At 33.5% G+C, this 15,539-nt stretch overlaps 1 protein-coding gene across 1 annotated transcript; it reads right to left on the bottom strand.

The window, feature by feature from the left end:
* Positions 1-6,385: 6,385 nt before the first annotated feature.
* On the bottom strand, positions 6,386-8,804 carry LOC132933360 (uncharacterized). The gene is made up of 2 exons (XM_060999655.1): positions 8,159-8,804; positions 6,386-6,597 (listed from the first exon to the last, which is right to left on the bottom strand). The coding sequence occupies exons 1-2, from the start codon at positions 8,802-8,804 to the stop codon at positions 6,386-6,388; spliced, it is 858 nt and encodes a 285-aa protein (XP_060855638.1).
* Positions 8,805-15,539: the final 6,735 nt, after the last annotated feature.

Raw genomic sequence — 15,539 nt, 5'->3', positions numbered from 1 at the left:
GTACGTAAGTGTATGAATTAACTCTAAAGTATCAAAGTCATACCAAGTTTGTCGTCTTGTCTGTTGGATAAAAATCAATAAAAATCTGTATTTCAAGGAAAATTAATAAAAAAAAAATCGATTTTTGATAAAAAATTCGTACTTTATAAAAAATGCGGCTTTTATCGATTTTTTAAAAAATTCACCAAAATTCCAATTTTGATTTGCAAATTCTAAAAACCAATTTGCAATTATTTGCAATTAATTTGCTAAATATTGGTGTTGGTTTGGAACGGATCGGACGAAGTGGGGGGGCTGACAAAATTTGCAAAAGAATTCGCCAAAATTCCAATTTTGATTTGCAAATTCTAAAAACCAATTTGCAATTATTTGCAATTAATTTGCTAAATATTGGTGTTGGTTTGGAACGGATCGGACGAAGTGGGGGGGCTGACAAAATTTGCAAAAGAATTCGCCAAAATTCCAATTTTGATTTGCAAATTCTAAAAACCAATTTGCAATTATTTGCAATTAATTTGCTAAATATTGGTGTTGGTTTGGAACGGATCGGACGAAGTGGGGGGGCTGACAAAATTTGCAAAAGAATTCGCCAAAATTCCAATTTTGATTTGCAAATCCTAAAAACCAATTTGCAATTATTTTCAATTAATTTGCTAAATATTGCCGCTGGTTTGAAGTGAATCCGCCAAAGTGGGGGAGCTAACTTCATGACCATATGCTCCAAGCACATTCGAATTTGTATTGACTCTAATTGCTCCAAAGTTAAATAGAACAAATCCAGGTTACAAATCCGTTTCACCAAATAAACAATTTTTAATTGCAATTTGGAAAATGGCTACTCCAGACTCATACAGGTATTTTTGGTATACATACTTAATATTATTGTTACATGCAAAGCTACTGTTGTGTGTATTATATTATTATAATTAGCTATATCTATTTTATTATGTCTAAAAATGATTTAGATCAATTTGTGAAAAATTTGATGTGGGGCGGGCAACTGCATTAAAGATGTATCAGAAGAGTCTTTGTTGCTTTGGAAATTTTGGCACCAGCTTTCATAACTTGGCCAAGCGAGGAAAAAGCTAAGGAAATTAAAAATGGATTTTATCTACTAGCACTTTTCCAAATGTGTTTGGTGCAATTGATGGGACACATATTAACATTCCTGCATCTCATGACCATCAAGAAGCTTATGTTAATAGAAAAGGTCACCATTCAATTCAATTACAAGTATGTTTATATTTTCATTTTACATTTTAAGTATTATTCGGTATTAATTTACTGATTTTTCACAGGCCGTGTGTGATAATAAATGTCGTTTTATTCATTGCTATGCTGGGAATGTTGGTTCAGTACACAACCAACGGGTTTTCAGGTTATCTGAACTGAAAAATTACCTTGATGACCCTGTAACGAACCCAATAATACACATAATATATTATTGTGATCGTTCCGCCTTCAGCTACATTTGGCAACATAAAAAAACTAGATAAACAATGGCACATTAATCAAAGTCATATCTGCAAATAGAAAACCTATGGGAGGATACAATCTCACCTTAAATGCGTGAATATAATAATTAAATATTGTTATGGAATATGCATATATATATATATGTATGAAGTGCATAGTATCTGGAAAGTAACGGATGGCGTATGACATATATCGCAAACACGATAACAGGATACGATTGTCGGAATAACCAGACGTGGGAATGTATCAATGATTAATTGAACAACGTCCTGTGAAATCCGCAGATAAATCGATAGACTAGGGGGAAGTAGGAGAGCAAGAGGGCCTATAAAACCAGACCCGAACGGCCTGTAGATTAGACGTGTTTCACCATAGTACAGACGAGCACCTTCGCGAGAGACAACATAACAACTTGTCAAATTGGACTTAGAATATTTTATGCAGAAGAAATTTAATAAACAACTTAACTTTTCAACAAGTCTAATTATTTTGTCAAACCTACCTGAGAAATCCTTTACCAAGGGTCTTGCTACCTGCAACTTATGAACTAAGCAGTTAGCTCAATTGCTAGATCATAACAACCCAACTAAATTTCCTAGTAACACTCATTTAGTCATTTGATTGGTGATGCCGCTTATACATTACATGAACATTTACTAGTACCATACCGTGACAATGGGCACTTAACTCAAAAGCAAAAGAACTTTAACTTTTGTCATTCCTCTGCCAGGATGGCAATTGAACATTCTTTTGGTTTCCTTAACGGGCGGTTTCAAAGTCTTCTGACAACCTTAGATATGAAACGTGTCGATCTAATTGCCAAATATATTATTGCATGCCGTGTTTTACATAATATATGTTTATTTAAAGATGATGAGTTTCCTGATCTACACGAAACACCACCTGTAGATGATAATGTACAAGCTCGTGGAGAGTTTCAATTAATCGTCAAGGAGCAATTAAGAGGGATAATATTTGTGATTCAACTACCACTTCGACATATATAGACATATCGTCTCAGCAATTGTCTTAATTCCTAACATGCAGGTTATGAAAATGACCAACTATGTTCACTTTCCTATTAAACAAGATACTGAAGTTGAAAATATATCATTATTTCAATAACTTATAGTGTACACAGAAAAAAATAAAAAACATATCATTGTAAAACGAATAGGTGCTTATTTTGATAAGTATGTAGAATAAGCGTATTTAAGTAATTAAAAAGTATTTTAATACTTTAGCTTAAGTACTATCCGATTGGTGTAACCTGTGGCTACATATAAGTGACTGACACTTTCTGGATTTCCAAAGTTTGGAAATGATGTGGTAAAAATAGGATTAATAAGTTAAATAAGTTAAATCATTACTCTTTATTTTCCAAGGTATTGCCTTTGGTCATTAAAAACAAAATAATAAATAATTTATATAATATCAAGTACTTAACAGATATTAATCCTCAGTCACATATCAAATTATATCCAATCTTAGGTTTGGGAACGTGGCAGGTAATATATTTTATTTACAAATAAATAGGAATTTTAATTACTAATTTTTAGTCTCTTAAGACCCTAACAAGCCTAGCTAAAAGATTAATAGCCTCCCGTTTCTATTCCATTTTCTCTTTATGCCTCTTTTCTTTGTTTTCTTCGATTTTCCTCAATCGATAATAGCACTTTGTCTACCGGAGATGAATATTTGGATTTTTTTTTTCGGAAGTTCACGATGAGGACTTACATCAGAAGCGAGAGAATTGTCCACTTCAGGTTGGTCCCTTTTCCCCGTTGATGAAACAGTTGCTATGGGGGTAATGCAGGGTTTCACCCCTAACAAGTCATCCGTAATTTCAAAATATAGCCAAGTTCTGGGGTCATTTCCAGACTTACCGTTATGGTCCTTGATTGACTTGTAAGTCCTCTTCAGACCTCAAAATTTTCACTGGTATTGAGGACCAGTTACACTGTATGTATTCTTCACCAACTCATCTGCTATTGATTGCCAAATCTTCTTTTGTAAAATCCGCCCTGAACAAAAGTTGTCTGCCGTTTTCCTCACGTAGATTCCTGGGTTTTGGTGCCTTTCGGCTACAACTGCGGACCTCACATTAGCGCTGTGCACTAGTCGAGAGTCGCAGAGGTTCACGGACGGCATGCCGGCCGCGCGTCGTCTGTGGACCACGAGCACCGAGCGCACACCCGTTCCCACCGAAGTCGGGAGAGATAGCGCCCGTACCGTTGGCTGGGGCGTTCACGGACCCTTCGCCATCCAAGTGGGATCGCAAGCTATCCTCATTGCTTCCCGTTTTTGGTCACGGGCAACCTCCGGTGCATATAGCCCCACCGGTAGGCTGGGTTGGAGCTGAGGAGGTTTCTCACTCGGCATCTTTCCCCTAGACCTAGCTTGGTCTTTTAACCACAAGGTTAGCTCCTGCTAACAGCCACTCCGAAACCAACCCGCCGTCGTCCACACCCTGACCGAGGCCAGTGCGCGACCGCCGTGTGGGGGCACGGCGCCAATTGCTCAGAACCGCGGGGCCCCCCCACATCCCGAAGTACCGTTCTTGCCCCCTTTAGGAAAGCCCATCAATGGTAGGATGGTCGGACCGAGCTTCGTCGGCTAGGGCCTCGGCTGTGATCCTTCCGAGATTCAGGTCGTGTGCCACAGGCTCACGGTGGGCCTTTACCAGCAGCGTTCGCCGCCGGCGCGGTGGCCGTGACCCCCGAGTTAGAGGCTCGGTAGCCTTAGCCACGCCTCCCAGAGGCATCACCGAAGTGATCGACCCGCTCTTCTCGAGGTTGCAGTCAAGACCCCCAACACCCTAGTCCCCGGAGGTTTCGGTGTGTCCGCGTCCTAGACGCCGGCCCCGACTGGCCTTCCCTTTAGTCGCCTCTTACGACAAGCGGGTGAGACTGCGGGCCTATTCTAATACCGCCCAGACCGCAGGGTGATCTTTTTGATCATCGATCCGTTCTTTGCTTAAAACTTTCCCGAGAAAAAGTTCGGAAAGCCTCGTAAGTCGTCTTGTTTTTCAGAATGGCCCCTTCATATGGTGGCCACGGACTTTGTTCTTGTTGGAGTTTACTTTTTAGGAGTTCTCTCTGGATTTTGGTTCTTGGGCAGGCGAGAAGAACGTGCTTGACTGTTTCGCTGCCATTTCCACAAGCACATCCCGGAGCCGGTACTAAGCTGAACGAGTGGAGCTTTCCTCGGAAGTCTCCGTGTCCAGTAAGCATTTGGCTCGTGTAGTGGTCCATTGTAAGTGGTAATCCATACCGGGTTCTTACGTCCGGAATGAGTTGAAAGGTCCACTCACCTTTGTCCTGATTATTCCATCTTTCTTGCCAGACCTCTAACAGATCCTGTAGATTCCGTTCATATTCTTGATATGATATATCATTTGTCTTCAATGTTCTTTGAAGGACAAAGCGTTTCACTTCTAAGTCCAGTGGTAATTGCCCTGATATGACTTGTAGAGCGGCTGTGGACGTTGTCCTATATGCGCCAGTTATGGCACGTAGGGCGTCTCGTTGGGTGCTTCCAAGCGTTTTTATTGAGCATTTAAGCTCTAGTGCTTTCTGCCATATGGAGGCAGCATAGGTAATTCTTGGCAAGAAAACCGCTTTGTATATTACCAATGACGTGCTCTGTTCTACCCCCCAGTTGGCTGATGTCATGGAGCGTAGGCGTGTTAACATTTCCTTGGACTTGTCTGAGATATCATCTACGTGATATCTGAATGATCTTCTTGGGTCTATAATGACTCCAAGGTATTTTACTGTCTTGGTTGCTTTAATCGGTGTTGCATCTGCACTTGAGCCAAATGGCACTGTATAAGTGGGTTTGACCCCACCCTTTAGAGTCATAATTTGGCTTTTTGCCATTGAGAATTTTAGGCTGAACTTGTTTGACCAGTTTGTCAGTTGGTCAAAATATTGCATTAGTCTTTTTCTTACTGTTTCTAACCTTGCACCGCCGACAGCGAGTGCTATGTCGTCTGCGTAGGCAATCATGTGTGATTGATGTCCCATGGACTTGAATGCGTCTGACATCGCTACTTTCCAGAGTGTCGGTCCTAACCTCGAACCCTGTGGACAGCCCCGTGTCATTTGCCTTGTTCTGGTTGTAACGTGACTAGTCGTTGATCACAGATCGCTGGAGTTAATCGACGTTTCGTTGCTTATATATAATTAATATCGGATATTATAGGGTACCAAAACACAAGAAAATACTTTGAACTGATTTTGTGGTATGTATTGTGGGCAAAGTATATAATAATAGTACATGTATAGTGGGGCGGTCGCGACCAATAGGGGGAGTATGACGAATAGTAGTAATAATAATAATATGTATAAATAATAGGTTACAATAATATAATGGGAATAATAATAATAATTAACAATAATTGGTATGTGGCTGTCAGCCGACTCACGAAACCATCGGATGTCGTTGGATATGGAGGTCCGTGTTCCGATCTGAGATTGCCAAAATGGTTCTTGGTTGTAGCTGGTAAAAGATATTCTTAACTGTATAGTTTACACGATTATAATATCTATATTGTGTATATAACGCCGTTACAATAGTAAAAAAAGGCGTTATGACACGGTGCGCTTTGAACGGGACCCGTCGGCGGAGTGATATCAGACGGTAGGTTCGCCGATGATTGTGGCTTATATTAATATATGCATAATTACGTAATGTACGTTATCTGTGTCCAACACTGGTCACATTGTCAGAAGTAAGCGTAGCTGATCTATTTGCGAGATAACTCTCAAGTAGTGCAAGCATCCTGTTGCTGATCTTAAGGAATTTTAGCTGTTCGAATATAGGTGTCCATCTGACATAGTCAAAGGCACCTGTAATATCTAGGGAGGCACCAATTACTATTCTGTTTGGACATTGATCTGTCCAATCATATAGAGCTTTTATTGCCGTTTTCCTCAATCAGTAGTAATATGGCAGCATGAGACCATTTAAATAAACTTGCATCATCCTGTTGCTGTTGTTCTATCTGCTGCTGTCGCATTTGATCTGTCTGCTGCTGTTGCAGTAGTTCTGTATGCTGCTGTTGCAGTTGTTCAGTCTGCTGCTTTTGCAGATGCTCTGTCGCAATTGTTCTGTCTGCTGCTTACATTTATTTAACATTTGAGCAGCAAATGTCATATCTGAACAAAAAATAATCGAAAAATATATAACTAATAATAATTAAATCCAAATTTAGTTTAACTCTTATAATACCTGCCGACTTGCCTCATCACTCGTCACTTATATCACGTATTTATCTCCATCCACCCCATTTTTACGTGCTACCCCTTCAGGGATTCACTATGTAGATGATTTGGGAATAATGGTAGCCAAATTAGATTTATAATACAATGTTTTATTAGAACAAATATAAAATGTATAGTATCGTCGTGGTAATAGTAGTAGTAGTAGTCGTCGTCCTGTATATGGCAAGTGGCGTGAAGTCGCTTCTGCGTTGCTGGTCCAGGTACATCTGTCTTTACTGTGTTTCCAGCCCTCCTATATATGATGTCGGTTCCTTTGATGGATCCTGCGCATGGACGGGGCGCGGTGTATGTAGCTGGTTCAATAAGTTGTTATTCTCGCAACCGCCGCTCGTGACTTGTTGTTGGCCGCTCCCCTTGATTAGTTTGCCAAAATAGGATATAGTTTCTAACTATGAGGTTACGTCTAGGAGACCATAACAACTCAAGGAGAACTGCCCCTCCGAGTATAATAATACTTATATACTAATAAATGAATTGAGTACGTAAAGCTATTCCTTTACACCTCCCTGCCAAAAAAAAGATTATTAGCCTGTAAGGTTAAGAATCTTTAACAATACCATTTAAGTTCAATAGTATTAATAGTATTTTATTCAACAGTAGTTGATTATACAATTTGGTATACATTTACATTTACAAATTGTTATAATTTTTACATTTCATTACAATCTTGTTTATAACAAGTTACAATAATTGATAGATATATATGTTTTACATTTACAATTTTGTTATACATATTTTATGACATTTTACATTAATAATGTAATTTACAATATTATTTCATTACATTTGTGTTCTCTTTTTTTTTTTTTTACAATAAGATAAAATTTGAATACATAATAATATAAAATTTTGATTACCTGAAATTATAATATTAGAAGTGTTAAAATGTTAGTTTATTATATAATATAAGTTTCTATTTTCCCTTTTGAATACAATATTTGTTAGTTATAATAAATCTTCCACCAATTGATAAGTTATGTGAATAATATAATAAACTGTTACATATATATGTCAACATAATTTCATTTACTTAGGATATTCGAGTATATAGCTTGGATCCCTTGTTTTTTCTATTAATTTAAGTAATTCCTTACATTCTCCGTTACAATGGTCATTCATAAAGAGTTCAATATTTCTGGTTATCTTATTTAATTTTTTGAAATCATAACGTTCGTTTAATCTTTTGTTTGCTCTTAATATGTGCCAGTTAAAGCATACCGATTCCATCTTATTTTCCTTAAGTTTATAAATATGTACTTCGGTGCTTAATATTTTTTTTAATTCTTCGATAAATCTAAAATAATATAACTGTATTAAGTCTACGTAATTACCTTCACCGTGAAATTATCCTAAGAATCTCTATATATATTTTTATTTTTTTCTATATTTTCTACCTAGTCTATACAAATATATTGGCCTTATTTTCGTGACTACATAGTCAAAAACGCATTTGGTTAAAATTACATCAGCAATTGGATCGTGACAATGCGTGATATGATGATTCGTATTGCACACCAATCCATGTGCTTCTAATAAGTGTAACATCCTGCCGTTTTTATTAAGTTTTCCTATATAACCTGAATATAAGGTTTCCCTTGTCTCTATGTTAGTTAGTTTTAAATTAAATTCATTATTATTCCTATCACTGTACGCCGTTATATTTAAAAACGCTAAAATACCCCTTAACCTTAATCTTTTTACAATTGTTAGATCTGTCGTTCCGTTCCAAAAAACTATTATTGGCTCCCTGCTATCGATGTGCAAATATTTCTGTAGGTATACCGTTGACAAAGTCGACTCCCCCTGATGGTTTATACTTTTGTATAATTGGTCCAACAATGGTGTGGTCAAGTTTGGTTTACTCCGGAATACCCTTTTGATTGTTTGCACAACTTTTCCCAAGTCACGGCGCTGGAACCTCCTTAACTTATCGTCTTGTGTAAGTACAAGAGCATTCCCCTCCAGTTTCATCGGTTTATATTTTTCTAAACTGTTGGAGATGGCGCCGGATACCAATAATATTTCGGTTCTATTGATCATAGTGAATTCGAAATCCATTATGAAAAAACGGATTTGAGAGCTAGAATATATATATAAAATATTAAATTTATGTATATTATTATTACTTTGGTTACATATTACTACTATATATTTTAATTTTCTTGTGTTGTTGTTATTTTGTTTTACTCTTCGAATATATGGTCCGTGGATAATATACATCGTGAGATTTGTTGCTCTAAAAGCATTCCGACTTCTACACAGATTGAACTATCTGCCCTAGGGTTAACAATTACTGCGTGTATAAATGTAGTTACCGGTACCATAGCTTGATTTAAAACACGTTGTGTAAACGGCATAGTCATTCTCCTATTAGCCTCTATGACATGTCGTTTGAAACATCCTACACAAATCATATCCCCCCGGACGAACTGGTTGTGCTGCCCGTTTAATAATTCGTTTTTCAGCTCTCTGAAAAAATCTATTGCTTGTAGTGTCAACGGTAGTTCTGCCGACAATGGTATGTTTTCGTTCATGTTTGTTTTCTGTTAAAATCTTTATATATTAAACTTTTATGTGTATTTATATTTCGTTTCTTCTTATACTCTGAAATAGTTAAAATTTCATTACTTATTACGATAGTTACGTTCATATTACTACTATTCTACATTTCTGTTAATATTACTTATGAAATATTATTTTTACGTATTATTTTTTCTATTTGTACGTATTTATAATTTATATTATTATTTATTTATTTTTATTTGATTTATTCTTATTTATTTATTTATTTATTATTATTATTTTTTTTTATTTATTTTTTTTTACAAGGATTTATTTATAAAAAGAAATCGGTGGTAATGATACGTCTATTAATTAATTGATTTAATACTGCACCTATAGTTAAACAAATTGATCTATTCGGACATGTAAGGTTACAAAATGGATGAAGATAAGTGGTCAAAGGAATCATCACTAAATCTAATTCTTCTTCTGATAATCGTACGGGCATTCTATTGTTTGCTTCTAGTACATGGTGTTCAAAACAACTTACGTATACTATGTTTCTTCGTACTAATTGAATATGCGCACTAGTTAATAATACTTCCTTTAATTCTTTAATAAAATCGATTGCATGTAATGTAAATGAATAATCTAAAGATATTTGTGCATTTTCGACCATGTTTATAATTTTAATTTAATGGTTAACGTATATTTTATTTTGACGTTCTCTTGTTTATTTTCTGAAACATAATTATATTATTTGATTGCATTACTATTATAATTATTATTTATATTAATTAATTAGCTTATTATTTATTATTATATATTTTTTTTATTTATATATTTTTTCTATAAATTTTTTTTCTTTTTTTTTTATTATCTTGGTGACGGTGGTGGAGTGAATAGTGTCTCTTCAAACCCCCTTATGTAGTCACTTCTGTTTGATGGTCTATATTTAACTATCCTTCTGGGTATATCTATTACTTGTTCATCACTAATATATTTGCATTTTATTAATATATATATTGCTATTATGAGTACGAGAGATAGTGCTGCTAATAATATTGTTACATATAGTAAGTTACTGTGTATAAACTGGTGTTTTTGGATTTGTTCTCTTAAAACTTCTTGGTCTATCATTCGTTGTACTTCATCCAAGGACTTGGATACGCCGTGTAGATCCGTTAATTGTATATTTGGATTGTCTCCCCATTCTTTATTTACTTCGAATCTATGTATGTGTTCAGGTATCTTCTCTAAAATGCTTTTTATATTAGTTGTAGGTATGAAGTCTTTATAATTCGTGTTGGTAATCTCTTCTGTGGCGGTTAGTACTGCATCTTGTGTAAATACTTGACAATTATTGTTCACGATAGTTATTTCTCCAATTTTATTAGTATCTAGCGTAAATGGCTCGACCATATCTGTACAACTTACGGTCAGTGCTTCACTTCCCACATGTAACCAGGTGTTTTTGTAATGAATACTAAATTATCGTTTTCATAGTAAATACTCATTTTAGTAATTTTTTGAAATTCATTTAATTCTGAAGCCTTTGTTCCCATAGGAATGCTATATTGTTTCTTAATTGTTAGTTCTATTGATTTTAAAGTTGATGCTAATTCTTGCGGTGTCATAAGACTTGGGTGTATTATTCCTTCTCTAGCGGCTGTTACTATTTGTCCTAACGTTTGAGATTCGTAGGCGTATTGATTTGTGATTATTGTGTATAAATTATGTACTTCTCCTGCCATTAATAAGTCTAAAACATCGTCAGTTCTAGTTTGTATTTGTAACATTCTTACGTATAATTGTTGTTCCTTAGTAGAAATGTTTCTATATAATTGTTCAGTTTGTTCTAACGTATTTCCTATATTTTTTACTATTGTTTTTACTACTGTTGTTTGAGCCTTCATTATGTGTAGTATATTAGCCCCCGATTCTTCTGTTTGCTTTATAGCTTCCCGTGTTTTTTTAGTGCATTTATCATCGCATACGCCAAATAACGTGTACATAGCGTTACCTATTATGTTTACTAACCCCCTTCTTTTCCGTTGCTTATTATCGAATTGATCCATACCACTTCCTAATGACAAATACATACGTTCTTTTTGTTTACTTATTTCGCTATATAAATCCGTTATTACTATCTGGTATTTCCCGCATAAATCGATATGTTTTTGATCGGTACATATTTTTGTGATATTTTTCATTTTTTCCCCCAATAAATCATATTTTGTATTGTACTCCTTTAACGAAAAATATGTTACAAGTTTATATTCAGCCCCTATAATCCTAGTAGGTCCTAAATTTTCGTAATATAATCCCTTGCCATTTCCATAAGGCGTATATTTAAAGTGTTCTGATGTATTTATTTCGTCAGATTTGACTAGACAACCAATCATCATCACCAATCTAAAAGTATAAAATTATATTTATATTAAACTAACTACCTTATTTTATTATCTTATATGTATATAATTTTTTTAAAACCACCTATCATAATCTAGTATATCCCTTGGATCGTATAAAAGTTTCATATAATTTGTTAGTCGTTTACATAATATATCTACTGACGTCACTGAATTTGGTGAAAAATCATACATGATATTAGTAATAGTTTCTATTATTTTAGTTATTTCGAGAGTTGTGAAAGGTTCTTCAACGTTATTATTTGCAGTATTGATATGACCTATAAAACACCTCGGTGTGTTCTCCGGCCCTATAGTAAATGTTTCGTGTAATTCTTGTTGGAGTGCGATTTCAAGTTCCAAAATTAATTCCCTTTGTCTGTCCCTAAAATTAAAATTTATCTATAATTTATATTTTTTTTTTTTGCTTAAAGAATTTAAAAGAAATGTTTAGTCCTACATTGCTTGTATTACGCTTCCTATTTAGTTTTATTCTTAAAATCAAATTAATAATTTACACGTTAATTAAATATAAATAACTATATATATATATATATTTTAATCGGATTGTGCATCATTATAATATTTTTTAACATTGTTTCTATGAACAGTGATGCTACGCCGCCCACGCTGTATAACTACATTTTCATTTCCCACTATTGCTATGACTTCGTATGGCCCTAACCATAATGGATCGAGTTTTGTTCTATGATTCTTTTCTTTTAGGAGTACTAAATCCTTAACATGTATATCTTGTGGATTTTCGTTCCTATCGTATCTTTCCTTACTTTTTATTTTGTTTTTAACTAATTGTTCTCTAGCTATCTTATGTGACACTTGCATGTTTTCTTTTAAATCAAATAAGTAATCGTCGTAATTGTATCGTGGTTCTGGTATACATTGGTAATCGAAAACTGGAACAGGTAGAAGAAATGGTATACCTAGGGAGTAAAATCACATCTGATGGCAAGAGTGTCCACGAGATTAAACAACGCATAGCATTAGCAAAAATTGCCTTTAGTAAAAAACAAAAGTTGCTCATTTCAAAAAGGATACATCTTAATATCAAGAAAAGACTTATAAAAACATATGTATGGAGTGTTGCAACATATGGATGTGAAACTTGGGTAATAAATGATACCGAAAAGAAAAAATTAGAAGCGTTCGAAATGTGGTGCTGGAGGCGTATGGAAAGGATAAGCTGGATAGAGCGGAAAACGAATGAAGAAGTACTTAGAAGAGTGGGAGAAAAACGTACACTCATAGATGCGATTAGAGAAAGACGCTGGAAAATTATTGAACATGCCCTGAGACACCCGGAAGAATTGCATAATATAATATTGGAAGGTATGATAGAAGGAAAGAAAACTGCAGGACGCCCGCGGAACTCGTATATAGGACAAATTAAAATCGATGCAAAAGTCAAAACCTTCAAAGAACTCAAAGAAAAGGCGAGAAATCGGTTAGAATGGAGAATTGGAGTTGTAAACCAACCTTCGGGTTGAAAAAAAAAAAAAAAAATGTTTTTAAATATAAACGGGCCACCTCTGAATTAATGGAATTCAGAAAAATATGTTAAGTCATAGCTAATAAGCCAACATAGACAAGCTGATGATACTAGAACAAAGATATTGAAAACTGATGAACCCAATATTGAATACAAAAAATCTTTGTGGAAAATTCTATAGGTTGTATAAATTGTTGTATATTAATATTTAATATATATAATTAATATAAATTGTATATTAATAGTATTATTTAATATATTGTTTTAATTGTTTTATTTTATATTTACCGTTATTGTTTTTTTACATTTTTTTCTAAGTGGGCCAAATATTATAAAATATGCCCAAGGTTATATTTAAATAATTGTAATGAGCAATAACTGTTTTTTGTTAACGTTAAGTACCTACCTAATAAACAGTATTTACTATCAAAACTTTTACAAAATTGCATTGTCGTTATCCATTATGTGTTTTTTGGTTGAGGTTTACTTATTTATTAATTTCTTATAAAAATATGAATAGTAGATATACTGAAAATTTAATTTAATTTAAAAATTGTTTATTATTTTGATTTTGAATATTGTGATTTACAATGTTGAAACCTCGAACTAAGATTAGTCAGTGGTTGAAAAAATATTTGATGATATAATATGATAACAACGTTTACCGGACGAGTTGACATAGAATATAGATACTTAACGTTAACTTTACCGGCCTTTAATTTTACAGATATAGTAACACATTACAAAAAAAGGTGGATAAGTGGATATCGCTCTGCTGTACAGTAGGTTACAAGTGGGTCACTGTAATGGATGGTGTTAAATTTGAATTCAATGATATAATATCATTGTAAAAGAAAAACGATTCTGAGCGAAAACGGTCAGTCAGCCTATGATTTTACCAAGTATATTTGATGATATTATTGTGAATAAAGTAATTTATATATAACCTATTTACTCGGAGCCTTGTTTTAAATTTTCAATCTTTAGCCATAAAAGTTAAACATTTTATACATTTTTAACCACAAAATAATTAATAAATTATAAATTTGAAAAATGTTGTCAAAATTTGAACTTTAAATGCTTATAAAAAAAAATTTTGCCTATGTATTTTTAATATTTTTCAACTGCTATTAGAACGATATATCAGGAGCCTTATATTAAATTTTCACGCTTTTTTACCCAACAAATAAAAATTTATTGATATTTATAGAAAAAAAAACTAAAAAAATTTAAAACTGACAATGTCCGTAAACAGCTCAAAAAGAGTCAAAATATTTTCAACATTTTATGGTGTATAGAAAATGCTAATATGAACATTCAGTGAAATTTTCAAGTATCTACAGTCATTCGTTTTTTAATTACAATAAAATAAGAAAATTGTTACATGAGAAATCGAGTAAATATCAAATGTTGTAAAAATATAAATTTCAGACGCTCATAAAAATTTAATTTAAGTTTCTTCTAGACATTTTTTTTTTTGATAAAGGTAGACAAACTTATGAGTAATCTTATATTACATTTTCAAATCTTAGATTTAAAAAGAAAAATTTTTATGAATTCTCAACTCAAAATAATTTGCTTTTTTTCGTGATTTTTCCGTATTTTGTCAAAATTTGAACTTTAAATGCTTATAATTAAAAACTGTGACTAAGGATTTTTAATTTTTTTCATCTGCCTTTGAAACAATAACCTAGGAGCCTTCTATTAAATTTTCAAGCTTTTTTAATCAAAAGATAAAATTTTATTGATATTTATAGAAAAAAAAAACTAAAAAAATTGAAAACTGACAATGGCCGTAAACAGCTCAAAAAGAGTCAAAATATTCTGTAAATTTTATGGTGTATAGAAAATGCTAATATAAACATTCAGTCAAAATGTCATGTCCCTACGGTCATTTGTTTTAGAGTTACACCAAAAACCAAAAACGTCGCTTGTGAAAACTACTGGGAAATTTTTGCTTTTGACCCCCCAAAGTACCAACTAGATTCACTTTCCTCTCAGAAAAGTTACTATTGAAGAAAATCCAAGCACTTTTACTGTCCTAAAAGGTGATGACAGACACAAAAATAAAAAAAAAAAATAAAAAAAAAAACACACATCATTGTAGAATCAATACATTCATCGCTTCGCTCAGAATCTAAAAACAAAATATTATAATAAAAAAATAAAAAATAAAAAAATATAATATAAGTTAATTATTGTAATGTAACGACTTCTGAGAAAAAACAATTCGAGCGGAGCGACAAAATTTTTTATGTTTAAAAAAAAAACACACATCATTGTAGAATCAATACATTCATCGCTTCGCTCAGAATCTAAAAACAAAATATTATAATAAAAAAATAAAAAATAAAA

The sequence above is a fragment of the Metopolophium dirhodum genome, chromosome 1 (assembly GCF_019925205.1).
Source record: "Metopolophium dirhodum isolate CAU chromosome 1, ASM1992520v1, whole genome shotgun sequence".
NCBI lineage: Eukaryota > Metazoa > Arthropoda > Insecta > Hemiptera > Aphididae > Metopolophium > Metopolophium dirhodum.
This window is presented reverse-complemented; position numbering and strand designations above follow the sequence as displayed.